Raw genomic sequence first — 20,150 nt, forward strand, 5'->3', positions numbered from 1 at the left:
ACCTTTTCAAAAGGTAAATATTTGTACCTCAAAGCTACTTTTAGGGACATTTGGGTACTGATATGCACTTTTATTTTAACCTGAAAATGTATGAATAGTTAATAAATTTATGCAAGTAATTGTCCATTATATATATATATATATATATATATATATATATATATATATATATATATATATATATATATATATATATATATATATATATATATATATATATTCATATTTGTTTTCAAAGGGCTTTTTGCTTATTAATTAGATTGAAGAAGAATTGTATTAGACTGTGTACAAAAGGTTTATGATTTCTGATCATACAGATGTATAGGTCTTCAAAAGGTTACATTAGACTTATACACAGTTTAAATAATATAAATTATTAATTATTATTATTAATTATATTATTATTAATAATGTTCTGCACGGTTAAATAATTTATAATAAACACTGCAATAATACAATCTTAATTTCATATGCCTCAGATTTGGCAGACTAAATTTAATTTTGCCTGTTGATTTCCTCTAATTAGTTTGTCCATCTGTGAATCTGAAGATTAGCCTCAAATCACAGAAGTTTTCATAAGGAGGATTTATGTATAGGATTTTATTAATTTTTTTGGATGTTGATTATGGCTGCATGGTGAATTGAAGCACTTTACGTGTGTTTTTTCCCCTCATATATCTCTCAATAAACAGTCCCCTGTCTGTTCATTCCTTTTTTTTGCTTCTTTCCTATTTTCTGCATTTTGTTCTTCCTTCACATACCGGATAGCACCCTCTCTTCCCTCGGGCCTGTCTTTACTCTGTCCACTTCTGCTCCAGTGGACTTTCAGAGACTCTGTTCAGAGCCAAGCCAAGAATAGCTCAATAGATGCTCTGTATCATCCCCAAGAGCAGCCTGGGAAAATCACCAAAGCATTTGATTCAGACACAAAAGTCGGTGGCAGAGGTCACTCAGCCCTTTTTGTAAGCCTGTTTCGTTTGTATTTGCGTGTGCAATAGAATCTGCTCGCCCCACATGTGTATTAAGACAAATGTAATGCAGCATAATCACGTTATGTACTCACTTCATTTGTTTGCTCGGATTTACATGCTAACGACCAATTGTGAGCGGAGCCCATTGATTAGGGATCCACCCACAGCACAATCAAGAGCAATCAGCGTTAAAACGACCCGTAATGAAACAATGAAAACAATGAATAACAGATGATGATGAATTGTTGGATCAGAAGTGCGAAATTGCCTCCGCTTTTGTACTTTTCCTTCATGCTGTATGTTCTTTGAAGTCACTGGCTTTTATCACAAACCCTTTTTCTCGCTCTCTTTTGTACGGGATGTGAAAAGTGGAATGAGTTTGGAGGGGTTCACCCAGGGGCCTCCCAGCTTGACTGTGCACCAAGAGCGTAGAGTGCTTTGTTAGCCCCGATGCTGATGCAATGTACTTTTCCCAATGAAAATGTTAGAGTGGTGTGTTTCACTCTACAGCATTTTAATCAGTGCAGGATTGGACTTGCGTAGTCGAGGAGGCCAGTTGTGATATGAAGTCAGCTGCATATTAGGCGCTTAGGTGGTGATTACGGTGCTAATGATGATTGCGCTCAGAATCACACACTTAAAACAACACACACACACACACATAAGCAAAGAGCAGTCTTAAAGCAGTAGCTCAGCCAAAAATATATATTTGATAATAACTCACGTGTGATGTTGTTGTTTCAATGCCATATGCTGTTATTGTTTTCATCAGAATGGATAAAAAAAAAAAACAGCACTACGCTTTGAGAGCTGACAGTAAATGATAGTGAATGGTGCTTTCAGCATCAAAAGAAAAAAATATTAATGCACCACAGGGAACCTCTTATTTCATTCTCAACCTGTAATAGTTTTATTTGCATTCAAAAACACAAATCTGACCCTGGAAGACATACATATAAGCAAACATATAATACATATAGGTACATATATGTACAGGCAAACATGTAGGCAAACATATAATTATATATAGTATAATGGGCCAAAATTATTGACTTTTATGTCAAATAACCTTTGTAAAGGTCATTTTAGTTGTAATTTCCCTGCTGTAAATATATTAAAAGCTTATTTTTGATTAATAATATGTATTTGGGGTGGCTTAATGGTTAGTACCATCGCCTCACAGTAAAAAGGTCACTGGTTCAAATCCCGGCTGGGCCAGGGGGCATTTTTGTGCAGAGTTTGCATGTTCTCCCCAGGTTGGCGTGGGTTTTCTCTTGGTGCTCTAGTTTCCCCACAATCCAAAGACATGCACTATCGGCAAATTGGATTAAGTAAATTGGCCCTAGTGTATGAGTGTGAGTGTGTATGGGTGTTTCCCACTACTGGGTTGTGGCTTGAAGGGCATCCGCTGTAAAAAACATATGATGGAATAATTGGGAGTTCATTCCGCTGTGGCGACCCCTGATAAATAAGGGACTAAAGGCTAGTTCTGTGTCGAGTGATCGCCGTAACCCACGGTGCATGTCTTGCATGCTGCCATGCGTTTATACTTCTGCGTGTTATTTGTGTTGCACTTCCGAAATGGAAACTGGCAGTAGGTTATGCTATGTTCCTCTGTGTCGAGTTTCTTTGCTGGTGTTTTGTTTTTTACCTTAATATACAAGTAGCTAAATCTCGCTCATTCAGAGGCTGGAACCAGCAGACGTGCAACAACATTAACCATAAAGGTAAACACAAAACATTCACATTTAAAAACATAGTTACTTTTCAATTTGATGATTTGTGCGTGTCAGAGAAGTAAAAATCAGCCTTAAGCCGAAGGAAAATGGATGAATAAATAATATGTATTGCTCAGAACTTGTTTTGAAAAATTCTGCAGACCTTTTCTCAATATTTTGATATTTTTCTAGACCTTGAGATTTTTTAATAGTTGTATGTTGGCCAAATATTTATTAATTCAGTTTCATGAGATGTATAATTGTAAAAAAAGACACTTATTACTGGGTTTGTGGATGGGTCACAAATGAATATTTTTATATTGAAATCTGAGGAATTTCTGGTCTTGCATTGGAAATCCTTTTTTACCAAAACATTCACATTTCAGAGATCCTAATGACAACCAGTGACAGAGTTGGTGATATTTTTTTAACAAGCTGAATCCACACTCAGTATTTGCAGGACTGAGCAGGCATGTGATACAACCATGAATCATCATCGCTAAAAATGGAGCATAAAACTAAAGCAATTAAAGCAAATGCAAACAAAAGTTCAATGTGTGGTTAGTGGCAGGATTTTGATTGCTAGCAGAGGTAAACAATAAAGGCATTACTTATGCACCTGTGAGTTCTGTTTGCTTTTGATATATCGCTTTGTTCGCATCGCTGTAGCCCCAGTGCACAGCTCGTCATCGATGACCTGACTGCTGCTGCTGTAATTTTGCAAACTGAGTTGATCTGGTCCAAGCCCTTTTATATTTTTGCTTTCTTCATGTGAACGATTTTTGTTTTGTTTTTTTGCAAAATGTAGATAAAATCAATAGAACAAAAGATAAAGTCCCTGTAGAGCTGCATGATTCTGGCTAAAATGAGAATCGCGATTTTTATTTTTTTTTTTTGCCTAAAATAAAAATCACGATTTTCTCACAATTCTGTAGATGTAAAATAAAGGGTAATATGATTGGGCTATTATTGTTGTTATTCTCAAACATGTGGTAAAACAGCAATAGGCTTTGTGTAGCTGTACTGTTGGTTAATAAGCTAAATTTTGTATAGACTTGGAATGGTGGACTTGAACAGACTTTAGATTTGTCCTGACCTGGTCATTAATGCTGATGATAATTCTGGTGTTGAATTATTGTGTTTGAGACATACGCTTACAATCTGTCATTTCCTGCTTTAAATCTGTCACTGACGTGATTTTCGTGAATACAAAAGACTTGGTGGGTTTTTGCATTTCGGCGGGTTTTGGATACTTTTTGGGCTGGAATCAGTCAGCTACATCTCGCAACACTGTGTGTGCCCTTTCGGTTTCATTATCAATCCTTAGAGCGATTCACTTCCCACGCGGCTCCTAAACGATCACTCTGTGACACAAACTGAACGTTATTTACAACTCTATTACCTGTTATTCACAGTCTATGCAGGTTCTGTTCACTAAAGACGTCTTCATTAGTTCATTCAGAGGCGTCCGCCCTCTCTGTGGTAACAGCTGACGGTCAGCTCACATCACGCGTGATTTTGCGATCGCAAACACATTACATGAAGACAGAAATGACATTTTTGAGGTGAAATATATCTTATAAATACAGCATGTGACTCTTTCAACACAGTTTGGAGGTGTCCACGTTGCTGAACAACGTATGTAAAACAATGTGAAGACTTGCGCGGCCACCTTTGCTTCTCTTCTGAACTTGAAAATATGATTGACAGAATCATAGAAATGCTGGATTAAGATCGTCTAGGGGGTCGAATCGAGATCACGATCTTTTTACGATTAATTGTGCAGCTTTAAGTCCCTGTGTTATGAATAGAAGTGAAAACCAATGAAAAATGGATGCACAACAGGGATCAACAATAAGGACTGCCCGATGGCCCGGGGCCAGTGTGAGAGACGCTTGGGACAGTAGACAGGATCATTACTGGCCCGATTGGGTCCACCTTTTTGTTAAATAATTTCGAACTGTAATAAAATACCTTCCCATTTTACACACTGCTCTTTTTGTTTTGTTAACACATAATTTTGCTCATTATACATATATTAACATTTAAAAGTATTATTTAAATAATTTTTCGCATTTAAATAATTATTGGTATTATTTTTTGACACATTATTTAAAATGTGTGGCTAAAAAATAGCTGTTAAATTGTATTTTTTTTTTCTTGGTGGGGCCAGTGGAAATTTTGGCCGGGCAAGTAAAAATCTAAACCATTGGCCTGATCTGACCAGTAGAAAAAATCCTTAGCGTTGAACCCTGCACAAGTACTATTGATGGAATGAACTCCTGTGATTTATAATTAGGTGGTAAAGCAAGTGAATTAACAGCATATGGATAGGAATTATACTTTCAGTGGATCTGAACTAACATTTCTACCTATCCAACTGACTACATCACAAGTCAACCTCTGAAAGTGGTTGAATGAGGCTTAAATTGAAGCTTAAAATATTTAACACACTATTTACATTTGGATTTACCACTGTCCACCTGATCAGATTGACAAAAACACATTAATAGCCAATTTAAATTGGGCCAAAGTTGTGCAGTAGAAATAAATAAACCTGTCATCCTGATCTAGCTTAGTCCAGAATCCATGTTTTAAAACCCACCTAAGTAGCTAGCATATGCTGTTTTTTAACAGAGTGGTCTGTTTGGAAAGACATTGGGAGAGTGAACGAAGACAAAATTTCTTTTTGGGTTGGTGTAACCCTTAACACATGACATTATACTGTTTTGAGAATTTATGCTGTCTGTTTTTTGGTGATATGGTCGTCATGATGTCCATAGAGCTGAATAACTCCTTTATTGGACTCGACGGCTGTTCTCTTTCTCACCTCTGAGTCAGAATGGTAAGGCACAGTGAGGCCGCTGTAGGGTTAGTCATTGTTTAGAGCCGACGGTCCGCCAGTGGATAAAGCATGCCAGACTGAAATGCACACACACATTGCTTTGCACATGACCACTTGCACATTCAAACAGCCATCACATTGCTACCATCATTCAGGTCAGCAGAAGGAGAAAGCCGCAGCAGTGCTAATGGAATTTAGAGCAGAAGCTCTCAACAAGATTAACAAGGTTTAGCAGGACCATCGCCTTGTCCACTAAATCACTCACACACATAGACTCTCACTCCCTTCCTTGCCCTTTTCACACACACATACCCGTCTCAAATACATGTGTCCGCTCTCTTTATCTCCCACTGACACACGCCATCACCCCTTCCTCTCCTTTATTTCCTCACACACACCCCTCCGCTCTGCGGCTCGCATTTTTCTACACAACCGTCTGTCTGTCCCTTTAACCTGGCAACCATCGCCAAGGAGACTTCCACAAGGGTGACTGCTGTGGAATAAGAAATGGACAGTTTGGTCGGATGCTTCTTTATCTCCATTGCCCAAAGCCCTCGGCTGGCGTCTGCTCTCCCTCGCGCTCCAGATGTAAGTGGCTGTTCAGGGAGCAAGAGCTGTACATCTTACCTGTCAGAGGCTGCTTTCCACACCTGCAAGTGCTCTGTGGGGAGCTAATGAATGGGGTGTTGTGAAGCGGCGTTTAGTGTAATGTGCTGAAGGATTATTGAGGATTCCTTCTGTAGCTATTCAGACGACTGGGGTATGTGCGCGATAGCTTGGCCTACACACAGTTTGAAAATCCCTCAATTACTACATAATAAATTCATACCACAGGAACAATTTTATAGTTCCTGTTACTACTGGTGGGAAAACTCAATTGGTTCTTTTTTTTTTTTTTTTTTTTTCAAAATACGATTGATTTTAGTTTTAGAAACTTATTTTAGGGGAACTAAATTGGCTCTTACTTCAGATTACAATAACATTCATCAGTGACGTGTACCAGTTGAATGGCGTGCTTAAATGACATTGCTTTTAGCCAACTTACTTCACTTGTGAACGCAACTAGGAAAATTGACCAAAGAGGAAATTTAAGTTCTTAAAGGGCCATGAAACCCCCTCGTTTCAGCAGGGTGTTTTCACACCTCTACTTTGGAAAAAGTCAGAAAAGTGGGCGTGTCCAGCTTTGTTTAGGGGGGAGTGTCGGAGGAAGTAAAGAGGCATGGTGTGGGAGTGTCTATTTGGGCACACTGACTTTCCGAGTCAAACATACACCCACACTGGGGACAAAGTGACTGTGTTTACATGGACATCTGTGGTCAAATTATTTGCCAAATTATTAAATGCTGGACTTTAACTGCAGTTTGGCTCTTTCATTCAGGGAATTCATTCATGTCCCTCGCGACAAACAAAATATTTGATTCGAGGAACTGCTCTAAGCGTGTATTTTTCATGCAATGTTTGATACCGCACGGCGAATGAGAGAAAAAAAAACTCGGCATATCCCGGAAACAGATGCACACGGCAGGTAGCGTCAGAAAGCCGCGTGTGTTATTCCGGTCACTAAATGTGGCGAAATTCCTACACGAGGTTAAAGTTCGGTTGTGGTGCTAACATGTTTGCACTCAGTGCAATAGTTAACTTAGTTCGATACGAACAAACTGAATAAACAAAGAGCACTGGTCCCTCACTTACCAAATCTGTACAAACAGGACAATCACCAGCAACTAGAGCTGCGTCTTTATTAAGAGGAGACTACAAGCGAATCCGGATCTCAGCATTTGCAGATGAGAACAGCTCTCAGGTAAACAATGTTCCTCCTTAGACACGTAAGTTATTGTTGTCGAGCGTCGCGTACACTGTTAATCCACACGTGACTACAGCTGCGCTCTCACAGAGAGAAAATGAAAACAAAACTTAACGGCAGCAAACTATGAAAGCAACACTTCACGCTTGTTTTGCCAACACAATGTGGCGTCTCTGTCATCTAAACACTATGACAATAATGAATATTAATGAAGTTGCACAATAGAGAGCGCTGATTGGTTTGAACCAAGCCTTACTCATGCATTAATGCAACACACTGTAAGACGTAATAAGACTCACTCTGGCACAGACGCCCAGTCTGCACGCTGGAATACAACGCTATTATGTCATGGCCGTGACGCAGCTTCAAAAATTCGTTTCAAACCGGAAGTACGAATTTGCTTGAAATAACGCAAAAACAACCAATTTACACTTTTTAGTGAAATATAGGTGTCCTAATAGTGTTTATAGCAGTGTGGGACACATATACGACTGTCAACAGCTCAAAAAATGTGTTTTGGTGTTTCGTGACCCTTTAAAGAACCACCATGAATAAGAACTGAAGCACAACGCACTTGCATATTCCAGGGATACCAAGTTGAAAACATCTTAACTTTTTAGAATGCAGCACCGCGAGTCACATGACAAGAAGTAACTGATCAGCTTCATATTTTATATCGAATATAACTTTGTTAGACTAATTATCTCAAACACAGAACACCCAAACACTGCAGTGCTTCTTAATATTCTCGTATCAGAGTGCAGGAATGTTTTGTCAGCTTGACATCCTCTGAGAAAAACGGGTTCCCTAGCAATCTGCATACAAGTTAATGTTTAGATTTCAACAAGTTTTACAAATATGTCATATGTACATGCAACATATATTTCAAAATCTATCAAAAATTGTATAAATATGAATATGACTTGTTTTTGAACTGTGCAGTGCTGTAGCTGCTTAATTTGACCAACTTCACTGCTTTATTTCATTACAGGTCATTATGGTGGTACTTGGAGAGACCAATTTTTTTCTGAGGTGGTACTTAGTGAAAAAAGTTTGAGAACCACTGGTATAACTAGTAAAATTACCCTTCTGATGGATTCCACATCAGAAATAGTGTCTGATGCTTATTTTTAACATTATTTTTTTGGTGATATCTGTGCAGCACTTTTCAGAGTGTTATTATTCTGCGGCAGTCACTGTCGTTTTTGTGATCCTGTCACAGTGTAATGTTTTGTAAAAAGGCTGGTATTCAGCAGTGAGGCAAAGTCAACTATACTGAAACTGACAGCAAACCCAAAACCTTAAGTAAATGCCATTCATTGCCTTCATTTCACATGCAAATCAGGGCATTTACATAGGAGTCCTACAGGAATTGTTCGCCCTAATATGAAAATAATTCACTCGCTGTAATGCTGTTCCAAGCTCCTATGGTTTTCTTTCTGTTGCTGAACAAAATCAAAAGCTTTTTATTGGGTTTTATGTAAACGGATCATTTTTATTCCCATAACTTTGAATGTTTCATACTGTAATTCAAGCTACCTTGCTGACTTTTATGTTATTCTTAATTTTATTAAGAACTGTGTCTCATTGCTTTGTGTCTCTGTGCTCAGAAAACCATGTAAAATATAATATAATATAATATAATATAATATAATATAATATAATATAATATAATATAATATAATATAATATAATATAATATATATTATATTAATAGTTTATTCAAAATAATATAATTATAATGATTTTAATGGAATAACAAAAATATAATAACTGCTCTAATAAAAGTCGAAATAATTTCATTTGTTAGATTACAGTATAATTACTGGAAATATAATTAATCTGATCACAATCTAATTTCAGAAATTATTAAATATATTTTAATTAGATTTTTAAGGAACTAATATCCGGAATTATAAAACATATAGCATTTAGTTACATTGATAAAAATCTAATTACCAAAGGGGTGGGACTTAGACCAGAAGTCGTCAATCAAATTTTAGTAGGATCACCCACATATTCTTTCTCTCATATATCCGGAGTTTAAATTGGCAAGGCTTTAAAACGCATACAAGTGATTTGTTTGTGGTTAATAGAGTATCCAAAGTACATACTGAAAGGCACAACCCTTTTCTGTAAAGCAAGCATTTTAGACATAGTACAAATTATGTGTGGTATTTTAGACTGAAATTTTGCAGAGACACTGGAGTCTTATATTACATCTATTAAACAAAGCATAATTTAACTCTTATATCAATCTAACATTTTTGTTTACCTAAAAATATTTGAAAAGAATAGGGTGAATAAATGGTGACAAACACTCATTTGAAGATATCAAAGTTCTCAATAGTCATCAAGTGTTATTTATTTTCAATGACGCCACAAATAATAATTAAAATATCTTATCTTTGTCATTATTTACTCACACCCTTTGACTTTTTTCTTTTATTTTAGACATAGTACAAATTATGTGTGGTATTTTAGACTGAAACTTTGCAGAGACACTGGAGTCTTATATTACATCTATTAAACAAAGCATTATTTACCTCATATATAAATCTAACATTTTTGTTCACTTAAAAATATTTGGAAAGAATAGGGTGAATAAATGGTGACAAACACTCATTTGAAGATATCAAAGTTCTCAGTAGTCATAAAGTGTCATTTGTTTTCACTGACGCCACAAATAATCATTAAAATATATTATCTTTGTCATTATTTACTCACACCCTTTTACTTTTTTCTTTTATTTCGAGAAATGCAATGTTTGAGCGGTTTATATTAATAACAAAGCACTTTTGGTGATATAAAAACATAAAGAGACTTGCCCAAATGGCTTCATGTGCTTCGCAAAGGAAAGAAAATAATACATTTAGGAATGATTCAACAGTGAAAATATGGTTTTGATCCAAAATTTTAAGACATAGTTGAATCAGAGTTATTAGTCCGTCTTGTTTTTGTTTTTTTTTATATTTCCCAAATGAAGTTTAACAGAGCAAGCAAGTTTTCACAGTATGTCTGATAATATTTTTTCTTCTGGATAAAGTCTTATTTGTTTTATTCCAGCTAGAATAAAAGCATTTTTTTTTAACTCTATTTTAAGATTTAATTATTAGCCCCTTAATCTACAGAACAAACCATCATTATACAATAACTTGGCTAATAACCCTAACCTGCCTAGTTAACCTAGTTAAGCCTTTAAATAGCACTTTAAGCTGTATAGAAAAATATCTAGTCAAGTATTATTTGCTGTCATCATGGCACAGATAAAATAAATTAGTTATTAGAAATGAGTTATTAAAACTATCATGTTTTGAAAAAAAAATATAATAAATTCTCTGTTAAACAAAAAAATGGGGCAAAAAAATTACCAGGGGGAGCTAATAATTCTGACAACTGTAGTTTATTCAAAAATGTATTCTGCCATGATTTACACACCCTGTGCTGAACACGGAAGATATTTTGAAAATAGTGGTAGCTGGCTCCCATTGACTTCCATTGTATTTTTACGTACTAGGGAATTCAATAAGTGCCATTGAATCTGCATTTTTCTAAATATATTTTTTTTCTTTTCAACAGAAGAAAGAAGCATAAAGGTTTAAAAACCTATGTAGGAAAATAAATATTAAGGTCATTTTTAGGCATTTTAAGCCTAACGCCCCATTCACACAGGGCTTCAGCGACAACGCTTGACTGAAGGCTTGTCTGAAGTTAGGGCTAACGCGATCGTCATAGCAGCGTCAGCCAATGAAATTCAGTCAGCAATAGGCCACTGTCTAGCTGGTGTATTTGCATAGTATGCATACAGCGATCTGATTGGCTGACGCTTCCGTCACAATGCAGTTCGGCAACGCCTGACGTGAATGGGAAGCATTCAAAGTGAATATGAAGCGTTGACTCTGACGCCCTGTGTGAATGGGGCTATCTGGGAGGAAAGCTGTTTAAAATAAAATTCAATTTTTACTTACATTTCTAATTATTTAAGTTTTTTTCTTTTCTATATCAACGTCACGTGTACGTGAAAACCATAATTCAGAGGTGTTATCCTGGTTTCTTTACAGCTAGATATGTGTTTGCCTTTTTCTGTCATCAATGAGTTTTGCACTATGTTCCAAATATAGTTGTAAATAGAGTACCATGTTCAAAACATGAACTACACAGTTAACCTACTTGCACACATGGGGCTTCTCACTGCGTTTTACATTAGGTTTTTTCTATCCCAAGCAATTCTTTGTGTGCTCTAAAGCAAGACTGCTAGTTGTTGAGTGAGACTCTCCCCTGAGGCTGGGCTCGAGCCCATCACGTTGTCTGCTTTTGTTCAGCCAGACAGCTGTTTACATTGATCTGCCATTTTCCATCTAATGAGCAGAACACATACATATACACTATAAAATATGCTTGTGCGTTTACACAGGCGGAGCTTCAATCTGCTGACATTCTCTCTGCGGGCCTTTCGGCGGTCGGTGTAAAATATTCATGTGAAGTCACAAGCTCAATAGAGCCTTTTGTTCTACATCATGACTGACATCTACACCTGAGGCAGACGAGGACGCCATGCCCATGATCTGAAGTTGGACACAGTCAAGGTGCCGTCAGGAGAGAGAGAGAGAACAGCAGAGATTGAAGATTTCTTTTTTTAAAAGCTGTTGAAGAAATGCTTTTTTCCCCCCTCAGAGACAGCTGGTGTTGAATAATGCTCTTTGCATAGTGATGGAGTAATACCGGCAAGTGGTTTTTACGCAAGCCGCTGGAGTGGTGAAATTTCATGTAATGTTATTCCTTTCTGTCTCGCCACTGAAGTGATGAATTTTTTCGCCTGAGTGCAGAGAGATGTTGTGGAGTGTCGGTCCAGATCAATTTCTTTATCTTTGTTATAACTCAAGCCTGTTTGAACTGTGTGCTACCAGCTCATTGATGCATGGATGAAGGCAAACATTACTTAATAAAATGATCTCTCTCTCTCCCTCTCCTTTTCTCTTCTGGTGTTTATTTCTTTCTTTGTCGTGCTTAATTCCCAGTAGTAACAGTTGGCCAGTATTTGATCCAGGCTGGTCATTTGTTCAATGACTAGTTAGGGTGCACTATGCAATCCGAACTGTGCCCGGGCATGTTTCCCAGTTCATTTGAGAGGTGTGAGTGCTCCGAATCGGGCCCATACACGGTTCAGTTGACCAGCCCTGGCCTGGCTGGAAGAGGTATGCTATAGCGTAGTTCTGATGGGCTTTAGTGCCGTACACTTGTGGTATGAGTGCAAAGCTGAAGCGTGTCACAATTTTGCCGAGTACGATGTGATCCTGGATTAACATCTGTGTTGATCCTGGAACATCATTTTTGTTCGAAAATGTAATCCATAACTATTCCCTACCCCCAAACTTAACTGTAAATTATTCTTGAAAATCAGAGTGGAATAAATAGTTGGATATCAATCACGTAGAAGTGCATAAACCTAAATGTAGCCTGAGCCTGAAACTGAAGAAGCGACGTCTTATTTAAGGGACTGTTTCGTATGAATTTATTAATCGTTCTTACTTTTCAATGAACACGAATAGTTCATAGTTTATTGAAGACCCAAACCCCTCACTGCACGACAGCTGCACCTTCAGCAAACCTCCTAATACCTGCAGCACAAGGACTTTGATGAACATTTATTACTGTCAAAAGTCGTGGATCTGTTCAGCAAAATATTTGACTGTGTCAGTGCATATCAAACGACTAAAGCGAGAACGCTTCTCCTACTGTTGAACTGTACAGCAGTAGTGTAAAGTAACTAATTACAAATGATCAAATTATTGTATTTGAGTAGTTTTTCTCAGGAATTTTAATTTACTAAGTAGTTTTATAAATGTGTACTTTTACTTTCCTGTGAGTACATTTTAAGTGCTGTATTGGTACTTTTACTACACTAGTTTCCTTCAACCTGCAGTCACTTTCTATTTTTCCCTGTCTATAGGGTTTAGAAAAATCAGTCCTGTGATTACTGTCAAATCACACATAGAAGGTAAAGGCTGATTTATACTTCTGCGTCAAACGCACACGTATGCTATATATATATATATATATATATATATATATATATATATATATATATATATATATATATATATATATATATATATATATAATTTTTTTTCATTTATTTTAATATAACATTTTATATAACAAGTTCAAGGTGTAGTTACCCTCAGAATAAATAATAATTTTGATTTAGACCTCAGAATTCTGAAAATTTTTTATTGAACATCAGGAAATAAAAATTACATTCTAAAAAATGTAATTAATGTTGTGCATTAATTTAGTTTACTATAGCTTTTAAAGGGTCATGAAACACCAAAACACATTTTTTGAGCTGTTGACAGTCATATATGTGTCCCACACTGCTAAAAACACTATTAAGACACCTATATTTCACTAAAAAGTGTAAATTGGTTGTTTTTGCGTTATTTCAAGCAAATTCGTACTTCCGGTTTGAAACGAATTTTTGAAGCTGCGTCACGGCCATGACATAATATCGTGTATTCCAGCGTGCAGACTGGACGTCTGTGCCAGAGTGTGTCTTATTACGTCTTACAGTGTGATGCATTAATGCATGAGTAAGGCTTGGTTCAAACCAATCAGCGCGCTCTATTGTGCAACTTCATTAATATTCATTACTATCACCGTGTTTTCAGGACAGAGACGCCACGTTGTGTTGGCAAAACAAGCGTGAAGTGTTGCTTTTATAGTTTGCTGCAGTTAAGTTTTGTTTTCATTTTCTCTCTGTGAGAGCTCAGAGTCACGTGTGGATTAACAGTGTACGCGACGAGCGACAACAATAACTTACGTGTCTAAGGAAGAACATTGTTTACCTGAGAGCTGTTCTCATCTGCAAATGCTGAGATCTGGATTCGTTTGTAGTATTCTCTTCATAAAGATGCGGCTCTAGTTGCTGGTGATTGTCCTGTCTCTACAGATTTGGTAAGTGAGCGACCAGTGCTCTTTGTTTATTCAGTTTGTACGTATCTAACAAACTATTGCACAGAGTGTAAACACGTTAGCACCACAACCAAACTTTAACCTCATGTAGGGTTTTTACCGCATTTAGTGACCAAATAACACGCGCGGCTTTCTGACACTACCTGTCGTGTGCATCTAAGTTTCAGGGAAATGCGGAGGTTTTTTTCTCTCATTCGCCGTGCGGTATAAAACATTGCATGAAAAATACACGCTTACAGCAGTTCCTCGAATCAAATATCTCGTGTGTCGCGAGGGGCATGAATGAATTCCCTGAATGAAAGAGCCAAACTGCAGTTAAAGTCAACCATTTAATCATTTGGCAAATAATTCGACTACAGATGTCCATGTAGGTTAAACACCATCACTTTCTCCTGTATGTGTGTGTGTGTGTGTATTTTGACTCTGAAACTCGCGCGTGCCCAAATAGACACTCCCACACCCTCCCACTTTAGTTCCTCCGACACTCCCCCCTAAACAGAGCTGGACACGCCCACTTTTCTGACTTTTTCCAAAGTAGAGGTGTGAAAACACCCTGCTGAAACGAGGGGGTTTCATGGCCCTTTAAGGTTATGCTAATATAATATATGTATATAACTAGAGTTTGCTTATTTTGACACATTTTTTAAAATATGTGGCTAAGAAATAACTAAATTTTTATTTTAATTGGGCAAGTAAAAAAATTCACTTGTTATTACAGAAAATTATTAGCATTTTGGCCTGTGATAGTCTGAAATTTCATTGATACTGGTCTTAAAACGTTCTTTAAAAGTCTTAAATTTGACGTGATGAAACTAGAAGAAACCCTGTTTTTACCCAGCCATTTAAAAAGAACATATTTTAGAGCAATAATAACAATAATGTCAAACTGTGATATTTTTATCCAAGGTTATCATACCATCCGAATCTACCGGCCCATGCCTACCAGCACCCATGTTACAAAGCATATCTACCAGCTTAATCTTATTTTTCCTTTTTATTGGTTTCTTGATCAGTCTTTCTCAATCGCTCTTTCCAAGGATTTCCCATCTGGGCAAAATTGTTATTTGCACGTTTTGTGTGCAGAGGACGAGGGTTTGCTTTAGGGGAGAAAAAAAAAACTCTCCAGCACTGAAAAAACAGCAAGACAGGCTAAAACACTGATTGGTTCTCATGCTGTTGCCATGGTGGCAGGTCGCTCTCCTCATCTCCGCTAAATCATGTATAACTTGTAGCATCCCAGAATTACACTATTTGTGACAAAACAGGAAGTGATGTGTTGTTATCCTGGTTATATAAAAGCTGTGTTTTCAACAACATTTGCTCTGGAAAAATCTCAGCTCAAGCAAAAGCTCTCTCGCATGTGGTAAATGACTGGAAATGATAATGCGTAGCCTCATTGACAATATGAGACTGCAGGGCTTTCTGTCACAAGAGCTGAAGAGCTGTATTGTCCTGAAATATGCGTCACGATGTAAATAAAGTGTTTTCGGCTCAGCTTTTTAGCCGCTGATGAAAATAACACGTCGCTGTTCATTAATGGAGCGTGTTTGTTTCTGTCAGATCCAAAATACACGCTGAAGGGCAGGTTTATGTGTATGTCATGAGTCTGAGTTATTTTAGTTGGAATTCAAATAATGAATACCCCAAAGTTATGTGTGTGTAGGATCGTAATCATTTTCTCTAATGTGCTTTGAACAGGTTTTTAAGCTGAATCATGTCATTTCAAGCCACAGTCAAACACAACTCAAGAAAGATTAAACATGCATTTGCAGTTTTTGACTAAAATATCCTGTTTATTTATATTTATAAACATGTTTCTTTCATAAACGGAATTCAAATAAGGTTCAGGGCATTTCGGGATGCCAGTGATCTGTAAGCCTTTTTTATATGCAGATTTTTATATGTTGATTTCTCCTGCAATTTCACATCAAGCACAGCTATACTGTACTGAAAAAATAACCACCAGTTAGGATCAGTTATATTTTATTCATTCCCAGCAGGCACAGGATGTCAATGTGACGTCAGATTGACGTTGTACCCCGAAGTCATGATACATTGCATTTTGTTTAAAAAGTAAAATTGGGTTGACATCAGAACCCAACGTCAGACCAACTTCAATGTCCAATGTTGAACAGACATTGCATTTTGGTTACTTTCGCAACCTAAAAACAACAAAACATGAACGTCTAATGATGTTACAGCTTGACGTTGTGTGGACGTTGCCACTATGGCGTCTATCAGATGTTGGGTTTTGGTTTCCAAACCTGACAAATAAATGTCAGTATTTGATGTCAATATGACTTTGGTTTAAGATGTTGGCTCAACGTTGGTTTTTGGTCATTTTCTAACACAATACAACTGAAAATCAACAAAAAACAAACAAACAAACAAACAAAAAAAAAACACGTCATTTCACATCATTATTGGATGTCAAAACAACATTGTCCTTAGATGCTGGTGACCTAAAACTAACCTAATATTAACGTGTTATGATGTTTGCTGGGTTGGTACATGTTTTCTGTGAAGTTATTAAAATTAAAATGATACAAACTAAACTTGTAACGTGTTTAAAATTTCTATTAGAAACATTATCACACTTATCTACTTTAAAAAGCAATGATAATGTATGTTTTTACATTTCGTTATATTACTTTGTTTTAAGTCTGTTTCAAGAGTTCACACTCAGATATTGTTTGACAAATGTTAGCAGGTTTGGCATGCTGTCTCGGGAGAGAACCCTGAGCTCGGAGATAGTTGAGCTTGGGGCTCCCTCCTGGTCCATATGAGCATGTTAGAGGAGTTTGAGATCAGATGGTTCTCAAGAGCTCTCCGTGGTAAAGCAAGAAAGGAGGAAAAGGGGTGGATGGGGGGTTTCTTCGGAAAACGAAAATAAGGGAGTAGTTCTAGCCAGGCTACTTATAGTGAGTTTGGATTAATCTGATTGGCTAACTTATGATTGTAGATGGGTGGCCAGCTGCAGTCAATCATATCACGTGCTCTTAAAATTAGCTTGTGAAACTTCTCCTAATTGACGTAAACTGAAATGACCTGTAAAATCGAAGTGGTTCAACTTTTTGATAATATAAAATTAAATCACTGACAGAAAATGACAATAGGTCAGTATAACTAAGTGTTTATCTATCTATCTATCTATCTATCTATCTATCTATCTATCTATCTATCTATCTATCTATCTATCTATCTATCTATCTATCTATCTATCTATCTATCTATCTATCTATCTATCTATCTATCTATCTATCTATCTATCCATCTATCTATCCATCCATCCATCCATCCATCCATCCATCCATCCATCCATCCATCCATCCATCCATCCATCCATCCATCCATCCATCCATCCATCCATCCATCCATCCATCCATCCATCCATCCATCCATCCATCCATCCATCCATCCATCCATCCATCCATCCATCCATCCATCCATCCATCCATCCATCCATCCATCCATCCATCCATCCATCCATCCATCCATCCATCGAATATTTTAATATTGACCCACTATTGTATGTTATATAGATACACATTATCAGTATTTTATCAAATAAAACGCAAATGAATATTTTACTCTAAACACAAAATACCTAATCCGTTATTACCAATGATAACTTTGAAGTGGTTTGTTTGTTTTTTCTCCAGAACTCTATGGTATAGTTCTTCATGTGTGAAATTGCTGAGAGAATCAACACATAAATGAAATGGGAAAAATCTAATTTCCCCCTTTAATCATAATGTCTAGACGAATCTTGCTGGTGTTGCGAAAGCTTTTGTTGTAGGGTTTTTTTTTTCTAAAGCAAGAAAACTCTGTTGTAGCCTTTTGTGTTTGATGTATTGTGTGAAGTGGATTAATATCATCACAATGTTTTGTGAAACATTAAATGCTACGTTCTGTGCTTTAACAAGTACTCCTTATGTCTCTTTGAAATTCAAACATTGACTTTCTAATTAGGAAAATATGCTCAGTATGATGCTCTTACAAGCAATTAAAGCACTGCTGTCAACCAAAGCAGCACATACGTCCTCTGAGGAAAATACACACCACTGTTTACACCACTTAGTTTCAATTCAGAATTAGATTTTTTTTTCCTCAGCTAATGTTTACTGAGGCAGTCAGCATTTGATGGCTCTTCTATGCCAGTGTGTTGACGTTAAAGGTTATTTCTCCTAGCATGGCATCACACAGTTTTAGTTTTCAAAATGTCAGGCAATATATTTTGAACACACAGAAAAAAAGTATGACTAAATGAAGTGAAAATTTGACTTGACGCAAGAGCCTAATGGAGTCAGACAGCGGTTTGGCATTACATGGTCGGATGTTGTCACAAAGAGAATATTAAATTTAAAATCTAGTCTGCTATGAGTCGAACTGTATCTAACATTCATCAGTTAATGTCTGTGCATCTGCTTCTTATCTCTTTGAACAGGAAAATTGTAGTGGATGGAAACCTTCTCTGCGCCTTCTACCTTCCACATGACCCCATTCTCCCTGTTTGCTTGGCTTCCCTAAAGATACGTAGTGCTCTCTAACACACAAGACAGCATGACGTCCCCTGCCCAGTTTCTGGCCTTTAAGCTCTCGCTGCCATCTAATGACGGGAGTCCGGAGCGTCTGTTCAGCTGCGACGAGGACATTGAACGGCGCTATGAGGTGGTCCCGTCTGTCGTCTGCTCCATGTGCTGCCTGTTTGGCATTATCTACTGCTTCTTCGGTAGGTCTCAAAGGATGAATGAATGGAATGATACTGCCCAGCAAGCATGTTCTTGTGTTTAAAAGACGTCTGTAACACTTTACTTGAAGAGGGTGTTCATGGTCATGACATACCTGCTTACCGTATTTCACACCCATCTCCCACCACCGTCCCATCTTTTGATTTCTCCTGGGAAACTCCCGTAATTTGTATGGCACAATCTAGTTAGGAAAAATCGCATTTTGTCCACGTTTGTCAAGTTGCCAGATCATGTATGAAGCTCATCACACAATTGACGATATAGTGAAATCTCAAAGCATCTATTACCTCAGTCTGGCAACATAGGTTACAACACAGTTGTGCTGTTGATTTCTTTGCAGGTGGTAGTTGTGGGACTTGAACATGGCAACTTAAGAAGTAGCCATAAATATGAACAAGATTTTATGCATGCTTATGACATTGTGCATGTCTTAATGGCTTACATAAACATATCATAACCTACGTCATGACAATTTGCCGTTTTAAAGACAACAAAACATGTTACTGTCTTTGATGTGACCATAGATATATGCACTAGATATCGCCTTTGGACCCTGAGCATGCACTAATAGCGCCGCCACATTTGTACAGTGCTCACTGGATAAATGTCATTCAACCGTACTCAGTCAAGATTAAAGCCAGTCTGAAGATGCTGGACTTTTGCGCTGTGTACGGATGTATTAATGAATAAACAAAGAACATGTTATAGGTAACATTTCATTTTTTACGTTTTTGTATGTTACGAACTTTTATGCAAAACTAGTAACGTTATTGATGATAATACAGTCTCTTACGCCCCATTCACACAGGGCTTCAGCGTCAACGCTTGACTAAAGGCGTGTCTGAAGTTGGGGCTACCGTGATTGTCATAGCAGCGTCAGTCAAGGAAATTCAGTCAGCAATAGGCCACTGTCTAGCTGGTGTATTTGCATACAGTGATCTGATTGGCTGACGCTTCCATCAGCGCTTGAAAAGTTAAGCTAGTCCCAACTTCTGCAGCAAGCAACGCCTCTGAAGCGGCACTGACGGATTCACAATGAAGTTCGGCAAAGCCTGACGTCACCTATTCAAAGTCAATGGGAAGCATTGA

General features: G+C 37.3%; 1 protein-coding gene across 3 annotated transcripts in view; it reads left to right on the plus strand.

Moving 5' to 3' along the window:
* The window catches only part of tmem198aa (transmembrane protein 198aa), a 49,869-nt gene that overhangs the window by 10,863 nt on the left and 18,856 nt on the right, over positions 1-20,150 (plus strand). For all 3 annotated transcript variants that reach the window (XR_015499073.1, XR_015499074.1, XM_087267465.1), the window contains exon 2: positions 18,758-19,042. Coding sequence is in view for 1 of the 3 variants with exons in the window: in XM_087267465.1 (XP_087123591.1) it covers positions 18,874-19,042 (169 nt within the window). In the remaining 2 variants the exon portion in view is untranslated. The remainder of the gene's footprint in view (positions 1-18,757; positions 19,043-20,150) is intronic.

Source organism: Danio rerio, chromosome 9 (genome assembly GCF_052040795.2).
Source record: "Danio rerio strain M-AB ecotype USA chromosome 9, GRCz13ab, whole genome shotgun sequence".
Classification (NCBI taxonomy): Eukaryota; Metazoa; Chordata; class Actinopteri; order Cypriniformes; family Danionidae; genus Danio; species Danio rerio.